Genomic DNA, 23,411 nt, shown 5'->3' on the forward strand with positions numbered 1-23,411 from the left:
GCGGGCCAGAACATAATGAAAGGAAATGTATAGTTAACAAATGTAGCCTACTGGAACTCCAAGAGTCAATACAGAACGTCTTATATTTGGCACACATTTGTGATACTCTCACAGAGAATGAATCAAAATGTAAGCTATTAGGTGGCATAATAAACGAGCCCCCCCCCCCGTCCACCCCAAGACTGACCATGTAGCAAAGCCTACCGTCCTCATTATAATCATTCAATAATTTGAATGATTTTACTTTTATTCTCATTATATACCACTTCTGCCAATGCCAGACATAGGCTACAACGTCACATTATTGTCTCCGCTATGTTTTACCCTCCGTCCGTCCGTCCGTCCGTGTGTGTGTGTGTGTGTGTGTTACCAGCTAATCTCCGGCACCGTTCGTCCGTTCGCTCCGAAACTGTGCACACACACTCCCTGGATGCCAATTCAGAACCTCTGCCCCAATTTTTTTCACATGGGCCTGTTATAGCGCCACCAGGAGGCCGATTTGTGCTAAACACATTTTTTTACATACTCCTACAGATTTTATCCAAATATCATGCAAATCGGTACACAGTATCTCTATAGTCATGTGATCAACATGGATCTGTCCGATTTCCCATATTCCATCCTGATTGCCTATGGTTGGCTTCCAAAGTTTGCAGGATTGGTCCGTTTTGAACAAAATGCCTCAAACTATGCATGCAGCTTGCGATTTCCGTGAAATTTCACACACACATTCCCACTAGGCCGAGGAAGAAATGCCACCCTTTTCACATTGGCCTGTTATAGCGCCACCAGCAGGTCTAATTTAGCAAAACACATTTTTGGAACAAAATGCCTCAAATCGTGAATGCAGTGTCTGATTGCCGTGAAAGACCTAAGAATAAATGGCACCCTTTTCACATTGGCCTATTATAGCGCCACCAGGAGGCCAGAATAACGTACCTGACCTGGCGGAGACCTGTGCTCCGAGGAGCACTTTTTCTAGTTAAGCATGATTCATCAGGATCGCTTTGCAAATCCACAAGCTCACACTGCAGGCAGCGCAGATTGAATATATTCGGGGCGCAACACCGTTGTCAGTGGTGTAAAGTAACAAAGTACATGTACTCAAGTACTGTACTTAAGTACAATTTTTTAGGTATTTTTACTTTACTGGAGTATTGCCAATTTTCAGTACTATTGTATTAGGCCTACTTCTACACCCCAACGGTAAAAAATGTGTACTACAAGTCCACTACAATCATTTGAAAACTTTAGTTACTAGATACTTTGCTATTATCAATTATTATATTATAAAACATACATTAACCACTTTAGCCCTATTTTATAGGCCTACATAGGCTATTTGAGAAATAGCAGATCTACAAGCTCACAATGCATGGCATCGCAACACATTGTGAGCTTGTAGATCTGCTATTTTCAAACAGCACTTTTACTTTTGGTACTTTAAGTACATTTTGATACTAATACTTTTGTGCTTTTACTCAAGTAAATTTTGAATTCCGGACTTTTATTTGTAACGGAGTATTTCTATATTGCAGTATTGATACTTTTACTTTGGTAAAATATCTGAGTACTTTTCCCACCATGCATTGACCGTTGTACGTCGAAGTATAAATTGGTCGTTACTGGATGGATTGCAGCTGCTACTTATGGAGAGACAGACTGCTTGAGATCGCTAAACATTAATCTGCTCGTTAACAAGAGAAATGACACTATCCAAAAGTATAAACAGTATAAAAGTGTATAAAAGATATGTGACAGACAGTGCTGAAAACAGGGCATTTAAAGATGAATATGGACACATTTGACAGCAGCAGTGCGTTCGGAAATTGCGCACCAGAGCCATAGACCAGAGCGCACTCGCCTATTAGTTTGTATTGGCCAGTGCGCTCATGAGTTTCTCATGGTGTCATCAATGCAAATCTGTTGTGTTTCATCGGCTACACACGTTTTGGATGTTTGCAAGCCAAGGAATATAATTTTAGACGGCAAGATGAAGCATGGAATGGTACCAGGCAAGTTATAAAGTTTAATAAGCATCTTTCAGGTGGGGATATATTCTCTATGGACATTATAGATATCATAATAGCGATAGGACTGTCAGTCCATATTTTAAAATGAAAATAATAAAATCATTATCAAAATAATGTATTTTAATATAAAACATGGATCCACCGCAGCTGCACATGGTTGTCCATCCTACATAAACTGTGTGTGTGTGTGTGTGTGTGTGTGTGTGTGTGTGTGTGTGTGTGTGTGTGTGTGTGTGTGTGTGTGTGTGTGTCATTGCGGTGTTGGAACAGCGGCCGTATTTCTCTCGATCCGACCCGCGCCAGGTGTTCAGTAGCGATCCAGATAAATATCAAACATTTTTTTAAATGATTTTGATGATGACAAAAAAAGGGGGGAGGGGGGGTTCACCCGAGGGGAGGGGTTTTCAGTCGAAATATCAAACTATTTTGAACGTGATCGGAGTGGCCGCGATCGTCTTGTGAGCAACTCGGGAGGGTTCAGATTGGATCTTTCAACCCTCACACTAGACGATGTTTATGCCCGAGATTCGCCCCCGATCTAGGCTGGGGTAGACACGCCCCCCCGATACTCGGGAGGGTTGTTTTTTTAGCCCGATTATCTCGTAGTGTATGGCCACCATTACTGCAAAAGTAGAGCTAGAATGCTAGATTACAAATTTCCAATAAAAGTTTACAAGTTTAAAAAAGTACACACCTGTCCACATACAACCAGAATATCCTTCGGTGTCCTGGTCACCTTAATTTCGCCAACAAATCCAGCTTTGAAGAACGCCCAAGCATCAAGGCTTTTCCAAGCTTCTAGACTCTGCTGTGTGTATTTACCCGGCGACGAGATTAAGTACATATAAATGTCACCAAAATTGATATCTGGCCACATGTTAATGTCCGTGGTGGACCACTGGTTCTTCGGTAAGTCATAAGGATCACTGTCGAGTCCAACTGACTTTAATTCAACCGAATACTCGTTTGTTTTGATACCGGTTTCATTACTACACCGTGCCATGCTTCATTGTTTTGCCACTCAGTCAGCAGAGAGGGGCGTGTTCCAGCGGAATCGCAACGCACTTGCATATCCTCTATAGTGGCCATTTGATTGTCGGAGAAAACGTAAGAGCACTTATGATTGGCTGAAAGCGAATCCGTCTGATTGGCTGATGAACCTGTCAATCAGAATCATGATTTTGATTGACAGATTTATCAGCCAATGATGACGTTCGTCTACGTCCACCATCAGGTCAGTCTCAAAAAGATTTGTGAATGCACAGAGGAGATCCACCACAGAGAAGCAGTGTGTAAATGCACACCAACCGATTTGTGTTGTAGTTAATTCAATGTGCATTTGTAAATTGAATGTTTTGGAGATAAATAGAGAATTATATTTGTGAAGCAGAGCATCTGGAATGTGACTTTAAAATACAAACTGTGAATTTTAAACTGTGGATTTCAAACACAAAATCTAAATGTGACTTTAATACACAAACTGTGGATTTAAAGCTGTGGATTTGAAACACAAAATACAAACTGTGAATTTTAAACTGTGGATTTCAAACACAAAACACAAACGTGACTTTAATACACAGACTGTGGATTTAAAGCTGTGGACTTGAAACACGAACGCAAAGCATCGCATTTGTAGTGCTGAACCAAAAAAACACATGCAAACCAGAACTTGTTCATTCAAAAATCAAATGTGTGAATAAAAAATGGACTCATGCATTTACTCATTAGGACTTGTGCATTTACTCATTATGAGACTGTTCTGACTCCATATTTCATGAATGTATGTAGCCTATACAGACATTATTTTGGACAATAAATAAATATATTTAGACAACATTTCACACTTCAGCCAAAAAAGGCCCTTTGACGGCCAGACTGCAAAGACACAACTTCTACATCTATAGGAAGGTAGGCTACTAATGAAGCTGTATAGGATGAGTTACCTGTATTCTCCCTTTGTTGTGTCCACTTCCGGATTGAAACGAAAACTATCCTCATCTGGGGAGAGTCTAAAAACAAACAAACACACACGCACGCATGAAACAAACAGTCGTTGCTGTCCGGCAGAAACCAGCTAACTCCATTTTGACGCTTTTGCATGTTTTTTCATAAATCAGGGCCATTGAACACCCTTTACGTCTGTGTGTTGGTAAAAAAAATATTGAACCAATGAAAAGCATTAAAAAGTGCTTCTGACAAAACCAGCTAACTCCATTGGATCCTCAAATGTTCTGCTAAACAGCTGGTTTTGCTGACTCCAGGCTCCACCCCCTTTTGACCTTCAACCTCATTGTGAGCTTGGAGTTCCATTCAGCTGTTCTTATCAATGGTGAACAAAACCTCCTAACTAACATTTTGGAGTTAGCTGGTTCCTGCCGGACAGCAGAGATATGGTAATAGATAGAAAAGATAGAGACAGAGAAGTATTCAGCATCAGTGTTGGGAAAATTCACTTTCTACATGAACTAGTTGAGTTCATAGTTCACAAATTTAAAAATGAACCAGTTCAGTTCATAGTTCATAATTCCAAAATTTGAACTAAAAGTTCATGGTTCCAAAAATGACCTATTATATATATATTTTTTTCAATACGTTTCTGCGAGCTATTATTTGTCAAAATTATTGCCACAGCCCATATAAAACCACAGACCGCAATTATTGTATCCGTTTTAACACTGAAACTATGTGTCAGATTATTAGGCCTACTATTACTAATAGTAATACTATTAGTATTACTAATATTATTAGGACACCGTTGTGCTGTGAAGTATACATTAGGCTCTAGCCCAGCAGCAGCAGCAGCAGCAGCAGCAGCAGAGAGAGAGAAATAAACTGCATCAACAGTGAAAAGTTGTGAAACAGTGGAAAATACTTTGTTTTAAACACAAGCAGTGCACCGGTCCCAGCAACGTTGTTGTTCATACGTGTGTGTAGTTAATACAACGCAGAAGCTTGCGTTGTATCATTACAAAAATGATCTTGCGTCGGAGACTCTGCAAGAAGAACAACACAGCTGTGGATCATTATCACTCAGCGTGCTACAGTGACACAACAACTGATAAACGGACAGGGATTTTATAAAGCTAAGTGGGGCTTCTCTTGGATTTTTAATCCGAGGGGCTATCTGTAATCACGAGTGCTGCATAGTTAGTCTGTAGTCTTCACGTAGACTGAGGCTGAGTGGGTTCACTCCGCGCTGCGCAGATGAATGTCAGAGCCCGCCCGGCTTTTATTTTTTTGGCTGATGGTGTGTTCAAGGCGCCTCGGAAACACAGGATAGGATGAAATACAACATGACAAACCGATATAACCATGGAAATTTGGCACACTCTTGAACAAAGTTATACTGTGAGAGAGCGCCGTTCACTAACGCCAGAATGAACGCATTCACAATAACGTTCATCTAGCGGATATACAGTACGTTCAGTTCACGTTCGCCCAAAATATGAACGAGTTCATGAACAATCGTTCAAGTTCATTGAACGCGTTCAGGCACAACACTGTTCAGCATATATGGTACGTATAAAATGGAAAGTTAATTTGACTGCTGCACATAGCAGATGGCTGCTCAAATGGCTCAGATGAGCAAATGGAGGGGATGTTTGATTCTTCTTCTTTGTCTTCTTCTTCTTATTATTTTATATCGTACTGTTTAGACTGATGATAGGTTCTTGGTTTACCTATGATCCTATATAACTATGTCTATGAATTTGATGTATTATCTCGTGTTTACCTTGCTTACTGTAAATTGCTCTGGATTAAGAGTGTCTGCTAAATTTCTAAATTGTAAATTGATATTAGAAATTGGTATTTATTAAAACCCAGAATCTACCACTTTTGAAAATAAATAAATAAAATAAAATAAAACGAGGTTTGAACCAAACCGTGAATTTGGCGAATCGTTATACCCCTAATAAATAAATAAACAAATATTTCCCAACATTGTCTAAGAAATACTTGCAAATATGTTTGCCCCACCGTCCAAGTCAATACAGACAAACACAAATAAGCTCATCCCACTTTCTCAATACAGAGAGAATGCTCCAAGAGCATGTATATGCGACAAATAGAAGCTATAAAAACAGCGCACACCATTTTAAACAGGAGGAAAATAAGATATTAATAAATAAACTGTTGAAATTAAAAGTAATGTAAGTGATATTATTTACTTAAAAAAAAACAATAAACAGGAGTCTCCCTGTATCTCCAGCTCTATAGTAGACAGACATTTTCAGCCAATCAGTACCCATGTATCAGCTTCAATTTTATAGTGTTCCAGTTTCTTCTTCATTTCATTTCTTTGTCTAATTTCACTTGTTTATCCTGTATCCTGAGTTCTCTCTCCTGATTGGATGAAATTAGTATCCCAACCTGAAAATGTGTCTGCTTATTAAAGAGCTGGAGAGACAGGGACACCCCTGTTACTGAACAAACACACACACACTAGAGCGATTTAACACTTATATTATCAAAAAGCAAACACTTGCTTTACCTTTAACTGTGTGTTTTACACAATAAGCTGTTACTAGCAGCATTGCCAGTGATTTTAGAGCTAACATTAACCAACTGGTAGCACCACAGACAAATTGTGCAGATGCTAGTAGTATTGATAAACCTTATGATGGCAGCGATGGCAATGGCGATGATGGCAGGAATGCTGATGGCAGCAATGGTGTTGATGCCAATGTCGATGGTGTCTCTTGCCATCATGGTGATGAGAGCAATGGTGGTGATGATGACAAGCTTCAATATTTCTGAAATGAGACACCCAGGTCCAGTCAAAACCATTTAAGAGAGAGGGAGGGGGAGAAAGAAAGAGTTATTAACAAGATATGTCCTGTATATAGTCGATTGTGTTTTTCATGTCATTGCGTTTCCATTATTGACCTGCATCATTCTTTTCTCCCTTTTAGAATGCAAGACAGTTCAGAAAGACCACTCAGTGAATCAAGACTCAAGAGAATCCTGCTGGAGTAGCACTTTAAACAAACATCACGTTAATAAGTGAGGTATCATTTTCAAACATAAGCACGTTGTTCCATATAAGTAATTGTATTTAATCTTGAAATACAGTACTAGGTGACTTTGAGTTTTCGCAGTTAACAGTGCTTGGAGTTGAAAATGGGGACATCCCCCCATCTGTTTATGCAGGCTGAGGCTGAGATGCGATCGATTCACCTAATCCTTTTGTTCCTCTGCACTGATATGTAGAACTTCAGAACCTAGGTGTCGACACACTGTAACCCCAGGGCCAGGCTTTTGTCTTAATTTGAACGGATTAAAATAACCATTGTTCCCTTGTGAGAGGCAGCTGGCCCAGGGTTTCCGTTAGCCGGTATTTACCGGCCATTGACCGGTTAAAATATGAATTGGCCGGTATTTGAAAACACTGCCGGCCACCGTGGCCGGTTGGTAAAGTGTTAAATATATATATATAAATAGTGCATTTATATTAAAATTATTATTTGGATAATAAATAAAGTAGTAGCCTAACAACATTTTATATGAAGACAACCATATAACATTGAAATCATATAGAGCATTATGTTGAACGCAAATTCTCCATTTGTAGTTGCAGCGGAGCACCGAATCTGCGCCCCGCGGTAAACACACACACACACACAAACACACACAGTCAGAGTGACAGACACACTCAAGCAGGTGATGCAATGGCGGCGCCGAAAAAGCAAACATCCCTCACCAAATTCTTTAAAACCTCCACTAATAAAACAAACGAAGAGCAGGCCCATGAAGAGGAAAGGGTTGAAGAACATGAAGAAGACGTTGATATTAGTGATACAGGGCCAGCTAAAAAGAAACAGAAAACGAATCGATCTTTCAGGGACGAGTGGTTGGAAATATACTCATGGCTGACACGAGACACAGTTGACGGTGTAGACAAAATGTACTGCACATTCTGCCAGAAAGCAGGAAAGGTGAATGGATTTACAAAAGGTTCAACCAACATTAAAAGGGGAGTGATAAATGAACACAGCAAATGCAGCGATCACATGGCAGCAGTGAGTTTGAGGCTGCAACAACATGCTATGCAAGAGCACTGTGATAAAGCCAAGAAGTCATCCTCAGATCAACTCATATTATATCACAGCTCAAAGTTGTGTTACATTTGGCTAAAAATGACATCGCTTGCCATCAATTCCGTGGAATGACAGGGTTGCTAAAATCGCTGAAAGCCCCCGACTTTCAAAACGACACGAGCCTGTATAAACACAGTGACTCTGTCAGTGATATGGAGAAAGCCGCGTTTATTCATTTTATGCACTCCGCCAGCAGAACAAACCGACTCTGTCAACTTAGTGCCAACTTAAACGACGAGGACATGACAAGTTTAAAACACCACTGCGCAGTCCGCTGGCTGTCACTAGACAGGGCAGTGAATGCCATAAAAAAGAACTGGCCTGCGCTGGTGATGGAACTAACTGAAGAGGCAGATGGGGGAAATCCACAAGCCTGTGGGATACAGAATCAAATCCAGTCATATCACTTCATTGCAATGACCCACATGTTATGTGACGTGCTCCCAGTCATGACAAAGCTGAATTTGGTCTTTCAAAAAGAAGATGTGAATTTAGCCACCATCAGACCAATGGCACAAGCCTCCATAGCAGCACTAACACAGCTAAAAGAGAGCCCGGGCCAAGAAGAACAGATGTTGCTTCTGATGGTGTCTTCAAGGATATTAAACTCACACAGACAGATCAGAAGTTCATCCACGCATTTGACTCTGTCAGAGAGAAGTACATTCAGCACCTGAGCGATGCTTTGAAGGAACGATTCCCCGAAAACGACCTGGATATCATCAACTGCTTTGATGTCTTGTTAAATCCTACCAGATACCCGTGCAGCAGCCAGGGTGAGTCATTCTTTCATTCATATTTGCATTTGGTGTGCATTTAAAACCGTATAATTGTGCCCAACAGGCTACAGCCTATATAGCACTCATCAGTCAGGCTATTCTCCTAAAAAATAGTTCATGTTCAATTTCAAGTTCTAGTGCATTATATAGAAGGCAATGAATGTGCTAAAAGCCGTTGGCTAATTGAGAAAAAAAATCTTTACAGAGTTTCAAGAATATGCAGAGCCAGCCATCGATCAGCTCCTGGAGCACTATGGAGAAGAGACGCAGGCAGAGGGACAGACTGTCACACCTTTTATCTGCGCCTCAGATGTGCGCAGAGACGCGGTGCCAATGATGACAGCACTCAGTGCATACGGTGGATTAGGGTTCACCACAGGCTGCCAGGCGCTTATCAAGGACCTGGGCGACATGTACCCCGATTGGGCTAAACTCGCAAAGATTGCATGCACCATCCCTGTGTCAAGCGTTCCAGCGGAAAGGGGATTTTCCCTTCAGAATAGGATAAAAACGCTGATGAGAAGCCGGCTTCTTGAAGAAAAGGTGACTTGTTTGATGCGTTTTTCTAGCTGGACCAAAGACTTGAACACGTTCAACTTCGCAAAGGCAGCAGCGCATTTCGGGTGCATTTCTCCTTTCCGACATGTCGCCTTTCCGACGTTGACGAACCCTATACCTAACCCTAACCGCACGCGGAAGCCACTAGTCGGAGTGGTGAGATGTCGGAATGGAGAGTGAACACCGCGCATTTCACAGCCGCAAAATCACGTCGCAAATAGGCCTATATAGAGCAGCACCACGCACCAGCAGCTAAACAATTTGAAAACAGCAACAGACGCACCGTATTTCTTTTCTGTTATATTTGCTTAATACAATGTAAAGGTGCAATAGCCTACTTTGTTTTCTTTATTCCTTAAATAGGTATTTATTTTCTGTTATATTTGCTTAATAAAATGTAAAGGTGCAATAGCCTACTTTGTTAAATTAGTTAAATATGCCTATCAATCTAGGCCTGCTAAAGACCGCATTAATTGGGCGTCTCGTCTCGTCTTTTCTTTTTCTTTTTTTTAAACTGACTGCAACAGTTGTGTTCATTTCGATAATTTGATTTAATGTGCAATAATTTGTTATTGTTTTATCCATTTAATCTCAGTCTAATTTTGGCAATAGCCTACTTTGTTTTAGTTAAATATGCCTATCAATCTAGGCCTGTAAAGGCTGCATTAATTAAGGCTCGTCTTTTCTTTCTTTTTTTAAACTGACTGCAACAGTTGAGTTAATTTCGGTAATTTGATTTAATGTGCAATGTGCAATAATGTGTTATTGTTTTATCCATTTAATCTCAGTCTAATTTTGGCTATTTTAGCCCTTCAATAAGACTGCTATTTTTGTTTGCTATTATTCTGGCAGCAGCTGCAGCTCATTTCGTTCATAGGTCCGACTTCGTCTAATTAATAGTTTGAGGCAACGAAGTATTCTGTAATTTCATTTTGTAGCCCACAATAAAATATTCGGTTTACAACACTGCATTTGGCTTTATCTTTTAAACATGTAGTTTTGCAAACAAACATAATAGTAATGTCACAAGTGTTAAATAATGTTATTTAATATGTGGCCGGTAAAATTGTGTGTTGGCCGGTATTTTGGAACGCTGCCGGCCAAGATGGCCGACGGGGAAAATGGCCCCGGAACGGAACGGGGCCATTTTCACCTGAGCTGGCCACAGATAGTGAATGCGTGGATGGTAATCCAGGGACAGGATGTCTGCAGAAGACACCCACCTTTTGACAAGAAGGTGGAGAGTTTTAAGTGTTTAACTTTAATGCTGGCAAAATAACACTACTAAGAGCCTTTTAAATGAGTAGTTAAAATGATTAAAGTCTTGATAACTATGACCTGTGTTGTTAACAAAGAGAAACGTCAGTTAAGGGAAGTATTCAGTCTTAAAGTAACTGCTGTCTTTTGTTGACTCATTGTATTTCTAACTGCTGTTTCTTTGCAATCATGAATGTATAATGTGTGTGGACTTATTCTAAAGCTTGAGATATGCTGAACCAGAGTTATCAAACAGGTTATATTTTGTATATTAATAACTTGTATATGTCATACAGGGAATACATGCTAATGTTATACCAGGATGTTGGCGGGGGGTTCGGCCACGATCCTTCAGTATTCATGTTTATGTATGTGGGATAGGCCTACAGGAATTAGGGGCTGGGCTTAAACTACCTAACCCCTCCTCTTGCTGCAGAAGGTAAACAGTGTATAAAGATAGATACAGGCAGGCAGGCAGGCAGGCAGGCAGACAGACAGACACAGAGATATGCACGCACGCGCGCGCGCACGCACGCACGCACGCACGTACGCATGTACTTAAGTACAGATTCTGAGGATCTGTACTTTACTTGAGTATTAGATTTTTTTGATACTTATTACTCTTACTTGAGTACATCTCCGAGACAAATATTTTACTTTTACTCAAGTATATTTCTAAGAAGGCTGTAAAGTACTGAGTACTTTTAAGTTGGCTGTTTTTTCCACACTACTGCTCTCACACTAGCATGTTTCTGGCTTCCCTCTCCGCTCGCCTCTTTGTTACATCTTGTATGGTTGTATAGGAGTAAAAGTATTTAGTTCTGATTACTCAGTCATTTCTATTTTCATTTTTATAGGTGTTTCTGCAGGCTTTGTATAACGTAGTGGTTCTACAAGCACATCAGTGCATGCAGTGCAGGTGGTTTCAGAGAGTTACTTCTCTGAAACAAGAGTTATGAGATCTACTTAAAGAGGCACTATGTAACTTTTTTTTAATGAATGAAATGTAATTTTGTCAAATCTGTATGGTAGAGTATGTTAATACAATATAACTTATCCAATTGGGGTGGTTATATTTTGTCTCCCTGCTCTTCTTAGAGATTGTGTCAAAGGTCATGTCTCACCAAGACACAGGATCTGACATGAATTGTGACCTGATGTGTCAGTATGGGAAATCAAAGGTTGTTTGTGTGGAGACCAAGCAAGTCGACTTGTCTGTCTGCCATCTTGTTTTGACAGGGTGAAGTTCACCGCTGTGCATGTCGGCGCCATCTTGTTTTGTTAACGGTTGTGCGTGTGGGTAGATATGAAACCTCTGCTCTCATGAGAGCAGAGGATGTGGTCACAAAGAACATTTCTTGCAAACAACACCTGCCTCTCTGCAACCACCATCTCTGACTGCAGGCATGGATGCCGATTTATGTTGGGTGGGTAGCCACAGCACACACACATCAACCAAGTTTTAACCGCTTAATCAGAAATACCTGATGAATGTCAGTTGGAAACATTGTACTTGCAATAAAATACTTTTTTGCTGTAAGTGAAGACAGTGTGCACGATCATCATTCTTTCCTGTCTCATTCACTGGCTGCCTGCTCCTACGCACTTGTCCCAGTAGGTGTGCAAAAGTTTTTTTTTAACTACATTTCAAGTCATACAATTTGATTATTGGCTGATGATGAAACCATAACTGGTATAAGGACTTTGCAGATTACAGGGAGAGAGTTTGAATGACAGAAATCTGTTCACAATAACACACGGTATCAGAGCGGGTACATCATGCATCCTGTGCACGTTACAAAGCATCACACAATAGTCATCCGACCGACACATTTCCTGTGGGTGCTCGGCTTTCTCATTGGCCGCTCGGGCTCCCCGGCACCCACAGGATTGGCGCTAATGTCTGCAGGTCTCTGCACAAACATACACTGAACAGAGAGAATGTTCTGTTTTCTATGTCAACTGTATGCATGCAGAATGAGCATGTAAGGTAATCACCAGATGTTACTTGTAATCTGATGAAAAAATATGTGTAATCACGGTAATCAAAACGCCATTCATGACAGTTACTCTATGCATTTATTTTTATTATGATTATTTTTTTATAGGACAGATGGCCGCAGTTTAAAGTTAGCTCCATGTCCTAATTGTTGAAGCTGAATATTATTGTATCTTGACAAAAAGGTCACAGTTGATGGCCCTGGATCTGAGAATTTGTACCAAAGTACTTTAAGAACTGGAATATAATTAATGTGATCTGAGTGCAGCTTTGTCAGCGATGTGTCACTCATGTGTGACTCCTGTTATTTCCTCATGAGAAAAAAAATCTCTTTTGAGGCACTGGGGTTCACTGGGGTTTTTGTTCTTTGATTTGATGTATTGCTTTTCTTTTACCTGTGCAGCACTTTGGTCAACTAAGGTTGCGTGGAAATGTGCTCTATAAATACGGTTTGATTGATTGATTGATTGATAAGCTAGTAACTCCCATCATGATGACTGACTAACAGATGACATTACCCGAGTCTCAGACACAGCAGAGAATGTAAGGGAACTACTACTGGCAGTAGAAATGGAGTGCAGGAGGATCTGCCTCAAGGATCTGGCTCGAGGTAGTCGAGGACTTCAAAGGACTTTTACTTTTACTTGTACTTTAAGTATTTTTAAAAGCATGTACTTTTGAATACTTAAGTATATTTAAAAGCAATTACTTTTTTACTCTTACTTGAGTAACATTTTCACTGAGCTACTTTTACTTGTAGTGGAGTAAATTTGACCAGGAGTATCTGTACTCTTACTCAAGTACTGGGGTTGAGTACTTTGTCCACCTCTGGTATTGAGGCAGAATTGTTTGTTGTACTCAACTGTAGAAGAACAACAGTGATAACAGTTAGATCCATGGATGTTTCCAATGCATGTTAAAATAAAAGTTGTTTAAGTACAGTATTCAGCTTGATCTATACTTAGTATATGAGGATGGCGCACTCAATGATGGACAAAACCTCCTAACTCCACTTGAGCAGGATTTGGGTAAAGTGGTGATAATATAATGACACATGCAAGTATCTGATAATATATAAAGTCACAATACCAAGTTTGATGAGGCAGTATTGCTTTGTTTTAAAAATATAAGGTTTTCTTAATTTTCTGAAAAAAATATATTTTGTTTTTCATTTCCTGAACAATTACCATTTTGGAGTTAGCTGGTTCCGGCCGGACAGCAGAGATATGGAGAAAATGGCCACCGATCAGATTAAAATGCTTTTTATTGAACAATACGGATGATACGGGTACTTCTGAGAGCCCGTACATAAATGTAACATCCGTGGCCATGGGATAAGCACTTTATATTTGAAATATGAACATTTATGTAGATGTACGGGCCATAAATGGAGAAAGTGCAAACACCAGGTTGAAGTTCATCCATGACGGTCGTGACAGTCGACCGTCGTGTATCCATGGCTATTACTCCCTCTAACATTTCCCATGTTTTTAGTTTATTGAAATAATGTCATGCACATTTGTCCAGTGCATAGCCTACTGCAGGCCTTGTTGACTAGATTTAGAAGAGATTTTGAAGCTCTTGCTCCTGAAATTATCGATTATTTTTAACACATTAAACGCCAAGAACGTAGTCCTACGGTCCATTAAATCCAACTGTTAAGCGCCGAGACCGTAGTGCTACGGTCCGGGTGCTTTTTCCTTTTTTTCGATTTTTTTTTTTTTTTTCAATTTTCTACATGGACCATTTTCAGTGTAACACCACCGGAACGGAACTATTTGCGATCCGGTTTTGCCGTTCCCGTCGGCCTCCATTCTAAAGCGCACACAAAAACTCTCATTTTCTCTCTTGTAGTTTTTTCTCCTCGGTCATCACTGTTTAACATAAACCGTTCTAACTACAACATGGATGCCCCGTTTGACACGTGGTCTGCACTGGGAGACACAGGGACATGTGCACGATGTTTACAAACAGTGCATCGCGCTTTCTTAAGGATTTTAACGGGGTCTATGGCGACGTGAAAAAAACAAAAAACAACAATAAAACCTTGGCACTGGTGAGTACATTATGAGATTAACCTTTGGCGGTGGATGTGTTAAGGGGAAAAGCCGTCATTTAACATGCAAGTCAATGGGTGAAAAGCAGAGCTTGCCAGGTGCTGCCAGGCCTGGGTGTGACTAACTTCGCACCACCAGTCACATTGGAGTGGGTGGGGCTTAGGGTCCATTGGTGCTGGGAGTCTGTGACCGGGCCGGGTGCGATTTCACTGGCACTCCTGGAGCAAGTGCTGTTCTGTGACCCAAGACATCCACCACTACAGTTTCTACTTGCTGCTGGTCAAAATATTCTCCTCTTGATCCACACTTAGTTCCAGTTTTGAGCCACGATTGTATCATTTTAACTCCGCTATTTATTAGTATCTTGCCACTGTTTAGCTTGTTGTGATCCTTGTGATTGTGACAAATACCAAAACGCTCGCCCCAAAACACAGTCGCCCCGGGGCAAATCCGGCGGTATTCACCTGGTATTCCTAAACGTAACCTTAGTAAACTACGCCTAAACAAAACATAACCTTATTCCTAAACGTAATCTCAGTAAACCATATGCCTAACCTTAAACTTATTTCTAACCCTATCCTCAGTAAAACAAATAAGAATACAAGCACCTCTGATGCACCTCTTTGGTCCCAAAAAATGGGGGCTAGCGTGTTTAGGGGCGAGTCTGCCGGTTACTACCGTGACCGCATCACAGGAAAGCAAAAGTTATACATAATTCATAGAAGTATTTCAATAGTAGCCTATTATACGTTTTTATATTATTTTATATCTCAGTTCCCACTTTTTTTCTTTTTTGGGGAGGTTGCTCTGCGTACCACCAGCGGGGGCCTCGTGTACCATACCACAGGTAGAGAACCACTGCACTACACTGTTCTCTTGGCATTGTATTCGTGATATTTTGTTTTGTATTGTTTAGGTAAGTCTGTAAAAATGCCTAAATTAGAAAATCACCAGGTTTATGAGAGAAATAATATGCATTGCAGGCATAGATTTATTTTTTCATTGCAGTTGAAAAGGCTTTAGAAATCAGAGAGAAAAAAACAATGCGTCACCATGCGACATATTGTGAGCTTGTAGATCTGCTATTTTCAAAAGATTTGTATACATTTGAAAACTTGAAATGGGACATTTTGTATAATTAGTATCTTTACTTTTGGTACTTTAAGTACATTTTGATGCAAATACTTTTATACTTTTACTCAAGTACATTTTTAATCCCGGACTTGGACTTGTAACAGAGTATTTCCAAATTGCAGTATTGATACTTTAAAAAAACGTTTGGGGGACATAAACAATATGACATTAAATATTAAATATATATTTTTAAATGCATGGTGTAGATCCTCTAAACTGTCTCTGTGTGGACATATAACCCTCAGAGGTCCATGTACTGTGTCTTAACACACTTGGCAGGACATAGGTAGTAAATTATTCCTTGTTATCGTTTACAGGCACTGTAGATCTGAGGATGATTATGCAGCAGCGTTAGTAAGAACTATTCTTAACAATTTTCAGTTTTCAGAGGAGTTTCTTTGCACTAAACTGCGCCATGGCTTCAAGAGCTCTAAAAACACATATCCTTACTTTAATATGTGATGTGCTGTTGCAGGTGAGGTAGATACGGAAAGTGTGACTGTTGCCACTACTGCCCAGAGTCTCGAAGACCAGCACCGCTCCTTCCACTGTCTTCTGGGAGCAGGAAGCGGATGAGGAAGTTGGATCATGGCCCTCAGTTTTAGCTCCCTGTTCAAACAGGAAAATCATAATGTCTACGGAATCAAAAGCACTTCATGTAAAGTGAAAAAAGAAAAGAAAGATCTATGCTAAAACATGTTGCCTATACCTCCAGGAATGTAATTATTTTTCTTTGACATGGAGAGAAAGTCATAGTCTGTAAATTCTCTCTCTCTCTCTCTCTCTCTCTCTCTCTCTCTCTCTCTCTCTCTCTCTCTCTCTCTCTCTATCTCTCTCTCTCGCCACGTGCAAATCAGGACAATGTGGTATTACAGGTGAATTTGCTTTATAAGCCAGAGAGAAGTTAGTTGGAATGAGTATATCTGAGGCTTGATTTATGCTCACACCTTTTGAAAAACATTTGAGGGAAATAAAAAATATGATATTAAATATTACATTTTTTTTTAAAATTCATGATCCTTTGAAAAAAACACAATAAAGCCCTAAGCCTAAGGCTTTAGACCTAATCAATAGATCACATTTTGTGAATGAATTTGCATTGCATGTCTCTCACCATCATGCTCATCCGATGAGCTATTTGCAGACAGCACCTAAGAATGATGAGACAAAATCATGAAACGTACATTTTGACAGATAGCCTATGTTCCATATTTTGGATTTTTGTCTTAAGGTCCTTACAAACCAAGGACAACGCAAATAAACAATACAGAAATGTGTCGGCTAATATTACACATCAAACTATTAATTAGGTGATGCCTCATTCATACAGGTGGATGATTTGTGACACTTATTGATTAACAACTAGTCATTGAGCATTTTTGCAGTTTTTCCATTTCATATGAAAGCAGAAAATCATAGCAAACACACAAGATATTGGTTAATTAGATTGAGTGAATAGTTTTGAAACTGCAGCTTATAGAACTGAAGTCAAGTTACCTTAACCAGCGAAATCATCATTTAAATGGCTCACATTCAGAGATGGTACTATGCTCTCCTATTATCTATCTATCCCATCATGCATAGTGGGGATTGCATGTCCTTAGAGTACTGGGCTCTCTTTGTTCCTGTATGGTCTTTGAGACCACCCGTTCGACTCTGCCCCCTGTTGGAACCGGCTGGAACTAGTAGCTCAGGAGGATTAATAGTAGCTATATGTTTTAACAAAATATCATTGTCTTTATATCTTTCCTTGATATTTACGTTAAACACAAGCCAACAGACTACTGATACCTAGAGTACGATTGTGTATGAATCGCAGATTTTACCACAATTTAGCAGGATAATTGACAAAACTGAGGTAACTTTTAGTATATGCTAGCGATGGCTAGCTCTAATCTTACATCTGATCTTACCTAGATGTTTATGTATGTATTTCATATTTACATGTTGATTTAAGCTCTGGCATTTATGTCAAACATACTCTAGTACAGGGGTCTTCAACAGGGGGTCCATTTCAACCCTATCCTTATTTTGAGGGGGACATTAGCCGGAAATAGACACTCTACAAGCCTCGCAGAGCGGCACGAGGCGTTGTGAGCTTGTAGTTCGACTATTTTCGGCAAAGAGGATTGGTGTAGGAAAAAAAAAAAATTTGGACAAGTTATCTAAATATTGAGGGTATAAAAAACTCCATTTTAACCTGTTAGATGAATTGGAAACTTATATTGTCCGTCCTCCTTGGGGTGAAATACGAGCACAGCCAACAGATATGGTGGCTACAGGCACACGAAAATCGCTGGCAATGGCAGTCAATGTGTAGATCATATATATATATATATATATATATATATATATATATATATATATATATATATATATATATTGTTCAAAGTGATATAGGTCTGTTATGGACATACATAATGATATACCTCTGTCATCTTCAGTTTCTCTTCCTCGAATGCATCAGGGAGGACAAAGGACTTTGACCCACTGGGGCCTCCAGGGGTAATGCTGGACAACCTAGAAAATTTGAGGAAGACTGTGTCAGTTAGTTACACATATTATAACACACACACACACACACACACACACACACACACACACACACACACACACACACACACACACACACACACACACACACACACACACACACACACACACAATGTGTATATATATGTTACAGGCAATTCCAGGGAAATTGAAAGGGGAGCGCTTGTTTTCACCGCCCCCGAGGCAATTCTGTAGAACCAACGCTAGAAGGCAATGCAAGCCAGACATGAGCCCCACACTACACACGCACACATGTACACACGCACAAACGAGCACGCACACACACATGCGCGCGTGCGCACACACATATGGAATCAGAATAGACTCTTAATTATCTGTATCCGTAAAACAGATTTGTACTCGTACAGGCAATTCGTAACAAACAGTCTGTAAGTGTGAATCAGATTTGTACTTGTAAAGTGCAATTCGTAACTCTTATTGTCAGATTTGTAACTCAAATATCAACATTTGTAACTCAAATATCAACATTTGTAACTTGTGTATCAACATTTGTGTCAACTTATACATTTTAGAAGGAGATTTATTTGTGACTTTCCACCGATTTGTGTGAGTAATTATGAGGCTCTTTTACCTCGCAGTTAGTCATATGATTCGTAACTTGCAAAAAAAAAATCACCTATGCATGCAGAGTCATTTGTATTTGTGTCTCTAAATGTACAACTCGTATATCAACATTTGTGTGTCAACTTAGACATTATCAATGCAAATGTAGCTGTCAATGTGCACGGATGTGTGTGAGTAATTTTGAGACTGAGAGAACAGTCTCATAATGATCTGTATCCATAAAACAGATTTGTACTTGTAAAGTCCAATTCGTAACTCTTATTGTCAGATTTGTAACTCAAATATCAACATTTGTAACTCGTGTATCAACATTTGTGTGTCAACTTAGAAATTATAAACGCAAATGTAGCCGTTAATGTGCACGGGTGTGCACGGATCATTTAGAGACTCTTGTTCCACGGTGTGGTTCAGCCAATTCGTAATTCGTATTGGAAGCAGTACCGAGTGCCTCCAGTAGATGGCGGCCATGCACAGATGCAAGGAGATGTTTATTATGTTTTGGTATGTGTTTCCACACGGACCGAGTTCAGTGTGACACACCAGTGCAGGCTGGCTGCAAGCCCCCAGAACCCAGTGGTTTCATTGAAGCCAAATGGACATGCTGGCCATTCATGGTACTGCAGCTTAGGGGCCTCAACATGAACGAGCGAAAACGGTTTCGACCAATGGGCTCGACTCACGAGCATGCGCAAGAGCTTGCGCACGGGGCTGCGCGCTTCTGTGACGCAAAACGCGTCACAGAAGTGACGCACTGGGGCCCAAAATAGGCCGCGCCCACCAAATTTCCAACCCGGAAGAAGGGGTGATTTAGGACTATGCGCTGGGTGAGCAACTCAATGCAAGTGGATGGGAGGAGATTTCGGGTGCCCTCTCTATTATTTTCAACTCTATGGCTGGCTGACACAGAGAGCTCTGTTCCATTATCAGCAATAAAAAATGTAAACTATATTAAAAGTGTAAGCAGCTACAATTGCAAGTATTTATTGTATCTGTACACGCACACTGTAAATGATTATTATTATTATTGTTATATTGCATAGTTTTAAGGCCTATATTTGTTGCATGACAAATGGTCCATTTTCAACAGTGACAGCAATTAATTGACATGTCTCATATCAAGCTCTGATATATATGCATAAACAAATGAGAATATAGGATAAGCCAGGGGTCTTCAACGTTTTCAGCTTAAGGATCCCCTAGCTGAAAGAGAGATGAAGCAGGGACCCCCACTACAAACTGTATACATTTGTATTTTCATAGATTTCATAGACCATTGGACCAACACCAAATGTCTTTGCCAAAAATAGCCGATCTACAAGCTCACAACGCCTCGTGAGCTTGTAGATCGGCTATTTTTGGCTATTTTTGGCCCCGCCCCACGCCTAAAAACAAGTGCTCCCCTTTCAATTTCCCTGGAATGCCAATTTCCCTGTGACATATATATTCCTCACAAAAAAGTTATGAAACTAAACTTTGGTCGATTATGTTTCCCCTTCAATAATACCAATTGGTATTGTGTATCAATTTTATCATTATATTAGTCATCTTTACAACGAGGTAAAACTTGTAAGAGGATCGTGCAATCGTGGAATTCCACGGGCTGTGGACTGTGTTGTGATGGTTATGGTTACGGCAGACTATGGGATCAGAAGCCGCTGGGTGGACTTAGCTTGACACACACAACGCCATACAGAGAACGGCAGAACAGCACAGGCAGACCTGGGTCACAGCTACCAAAGGCTTTGATTTAGGAGCTGTGTTTAATGCGCTGAGGAGCGCTTTGCATGTAACCTCCATAGCACTAGCACACAGATTGACATGTGCAATGTTCGAATGAAAGTCGTGTTAACATGGACTTCACATGGCTGTTGTGGTAATGAATCGACTGGTCGTAAATGGCCGGGTTGTCAGTGTCACACACCATACCAAATGCCACAGGATGATATCAGCAGTGCTCCTCTTCAAAAGTTCAACTATGCATACCGAGCACATATTAAAATAATCCCTGGCTAATAGGCCAAATACGCCTTAATATATTATAATTGCCCACTATAACTAAAATGTTTTTTTTTTTTAAAAACACCTTATTTTAGAAACAGTTAAGGCCTTTGCACACAGGGTGCGATTAGTCAATCAGTTTTTACCGCATGCGAAAAGACGCACAAATCGAACTGGGTTCGATTGAAAAAAAAAACGCATCGCATCACCGCACGGTAAATTCGGAGCCGGTGTGCATGAGGTCATTGAGAACCATGTGTTCATTTAAAAAATGATATTGTCCGTTTTTTCCGTGCGGAAAATTGCACCCTGTCTGCAAAGGCCTTTAATCTTTCACTCAATTAGGGCAATGCCCGTCACAAGTTGATGGTGTAATTTGCACATGTATGGTCTAGAATCTGTGTACCTTTCGTTCAGTTATTTTCAAAATAAAATCCGAAAATGGATAATGGAAAAATGTGTTGTTTTTTCAATATTTGTATTTTAAAACCAAGTAAAAAAATGGATAATGGCTCATTTTACCAATGTCTAACTTGTGGCTCTGAATCGAAGGTTGAGAAAATGGAAAAAGCCCTTTTGGAGCCTTCAATTTCAATTTGTCATTTTGTCTATTTATCACTTTCTCCTTTTAACCGCTACCGGAAGTAATTCGCTGTAATTGTTCCAATGATACATTCAGAATGGAAAAATGTAAAATAAGGATAACGACTCATTTTCCAATTTATGTTCTTGTGTTTTGAATAGAAAATGGAAACATCGGATTACGACCAGAAGGGTGCCATTTATTTATTTATCCTTTTATTTTTATGTTTTGAACGCAGCTTTTGATTGGCTGGAACGGGGTAGGGAGCGCTCGGCTGTATCAGCTTGGACCGCACGCGAGACCGCGAGGCGGTGTTAACAATAGTAATAATGATAATAATATTTGTATTTTATTGGGGGTGCTGAGGGGGAGCTTGGCTATTAATTATGGGTGCGACATACATCACTGTGGATATAACCTGAGCACCAAAACACTATTAATTCGGTATCAATGGCTAGAAATATTTGGCCTTAAATTATATTACAAAATTATTATATGATGCACATGCCAGAGTTCAATGGAAATTGTGAGCCTTCAATCATAATCACATTTAAAATCACAGGCTCTCCAGGTGTAAATGGGTGATATTAATATTGTTTTACTACCAGCTCCATCATTTAAAGTTTTCAAGAGAGAGATAGAAAGAAGATCAAAGGAAATGAACTAAACTGTGTGTGTGTGTGTGTGTGTGTGTGTGTGTGTGTGTGTGTGTGTGTGTGTGTGTGTGTGTGTGTGTGTGTGTGTGTGTGTGTGTGTGTGTGAGATAAGGATGTTAGAGAGCTGGCTGTTCCTGGACCTAAGGAAGCGTAAGGTGCCACTGTCCATGGGATCAGAGTCCCACTCTCTTAGGGCGGATTCACACTATGGTCCCGGGTGTGCACCCTGGACCACTTGGCTGATGTTGTGATAGTGTGAACGTTGCGTAACGTTCCCCGAAACGGATCACCGTACCGTACCCGAGACCACCTCCGGAGGTAGTCTCGGATCCGGATCATGCGTATTCGAGTACGGAACGATGCAATGTGAAGCCATCCGTACCAACAGGAGGAAGTGGACTGCTAATCATATATCATTTATATATTTTTATAATGACACATTATTTTAGCTGGGTTATACCTTCTCATAGTTCTACTTGAATGTTGACAAGAAATAATAATCCCGCTAGTGTAGCGTAGAGTAGAGTAGCACGAGCCGTGAAAAATAATAAACAAAAAACATATGAGTAGCGAACGCGTATATCCTCCTATAATTCTAGTAAGGCTGAGACCAAACCTGTGAGCCCAAACCTGTGAGCCCAAACCTGTGAGCCCAAAAACATTTCTGCCCGGTTCTCCTCTGTGCCTGGAGCTATTGATCTCAAATTGCGCACAGCCATTGACCATTACGATGTGCATGGAACTGCGAAGCCCGTTTTTTGATATCACTAAATCTCAGCTGTTTACTCGCATTTTTATGTCAAAGAATGTCTGGAATGCTGCCTGGAGAGAGAGGGGGGGGGGAGAGGGGGAGGGGGACAGCGACAGACAAGGAGAGGGAGAGAGAGGGAGGAGGAGGACAACGTCGCGCTGTTGCCTTCACAGTGTGTGTGTGTGTGTGTGTGTGTGTGTGTGTGTGTGTAAAAGAAAACATTCTCATACAGCCCCACAGCATTACACCGTTGTACTCACAGAACGAGCTTCCCCCAAGTTACGTGTGTGTATGTGTGTGTGTATGTGTGTGTGTGTGTGTGTGTGTGTGTGTGTGTGTGTGTGTGTGTGTGTGTGTGTGTGTGTGTGTG

At 40.4% G+C, this 23,411-nt stretch overlaps 1 protein-coding gene across 5 annotated transcripts in view; it reads right to left on the reverse strand.

Annotated features, from left to right (window-relative positions):
- LOC311040849 (uncharacterized protein) overlaps positions 1-23,411 on the reverse strand; it is a 79,402-nt gene that overhangs the window by 39,773 nt on the left and 16,218 nt on the right. For 2 of the 5 annotated variants that reach the window (XM_084051215.1, XM_084051217.1), the window contains exons 2-6: positions 18,345-18,435; positions 17,030-17,066; positions 16,366-16,524; positions 6,649-6,787; positions 3,977-4,042 (exon numbers count right to left, since the gene is read on the reverse strand). In XM_084051215.1, coding sequence (XP_083907341.1) covers positions 3,977-4,042; positions 6,649-6,743 — 161 coding nt within the window. In that variant the 5' untranslated portion in view covers positions 6,744-6,787; positions 16,366-16,524; positions 17,030-17,066; positions 18,345-18,435. Of the gene's footprint in view, positions 1-3,976; positions 5,027-6,648; positions 6,788-16,365; positions 16,525-17,029; positions 17,067-18,344; positions 18,455-23,411 lie in introns of those variants that run through there. The other 3 variants (XM_084051216.1, XM_084051218.1, XM_084051219.1) reach the window with 3 other exon arrangements.

This window comes from Gymnoscopelus microlampas, assembly GCF_963454915.1.
Source record: "Gymnoscopelus microlampas genome assembly, chromosome: 24".
Classification (NCBI taxonomy): domain Eukaryota; kingdom Metazoa; phylum Chordata; class Actinopteri; order Myctophiformes; family Myctophidae; genus Gymnoscopelus; species Gymnoscopelus microlampas.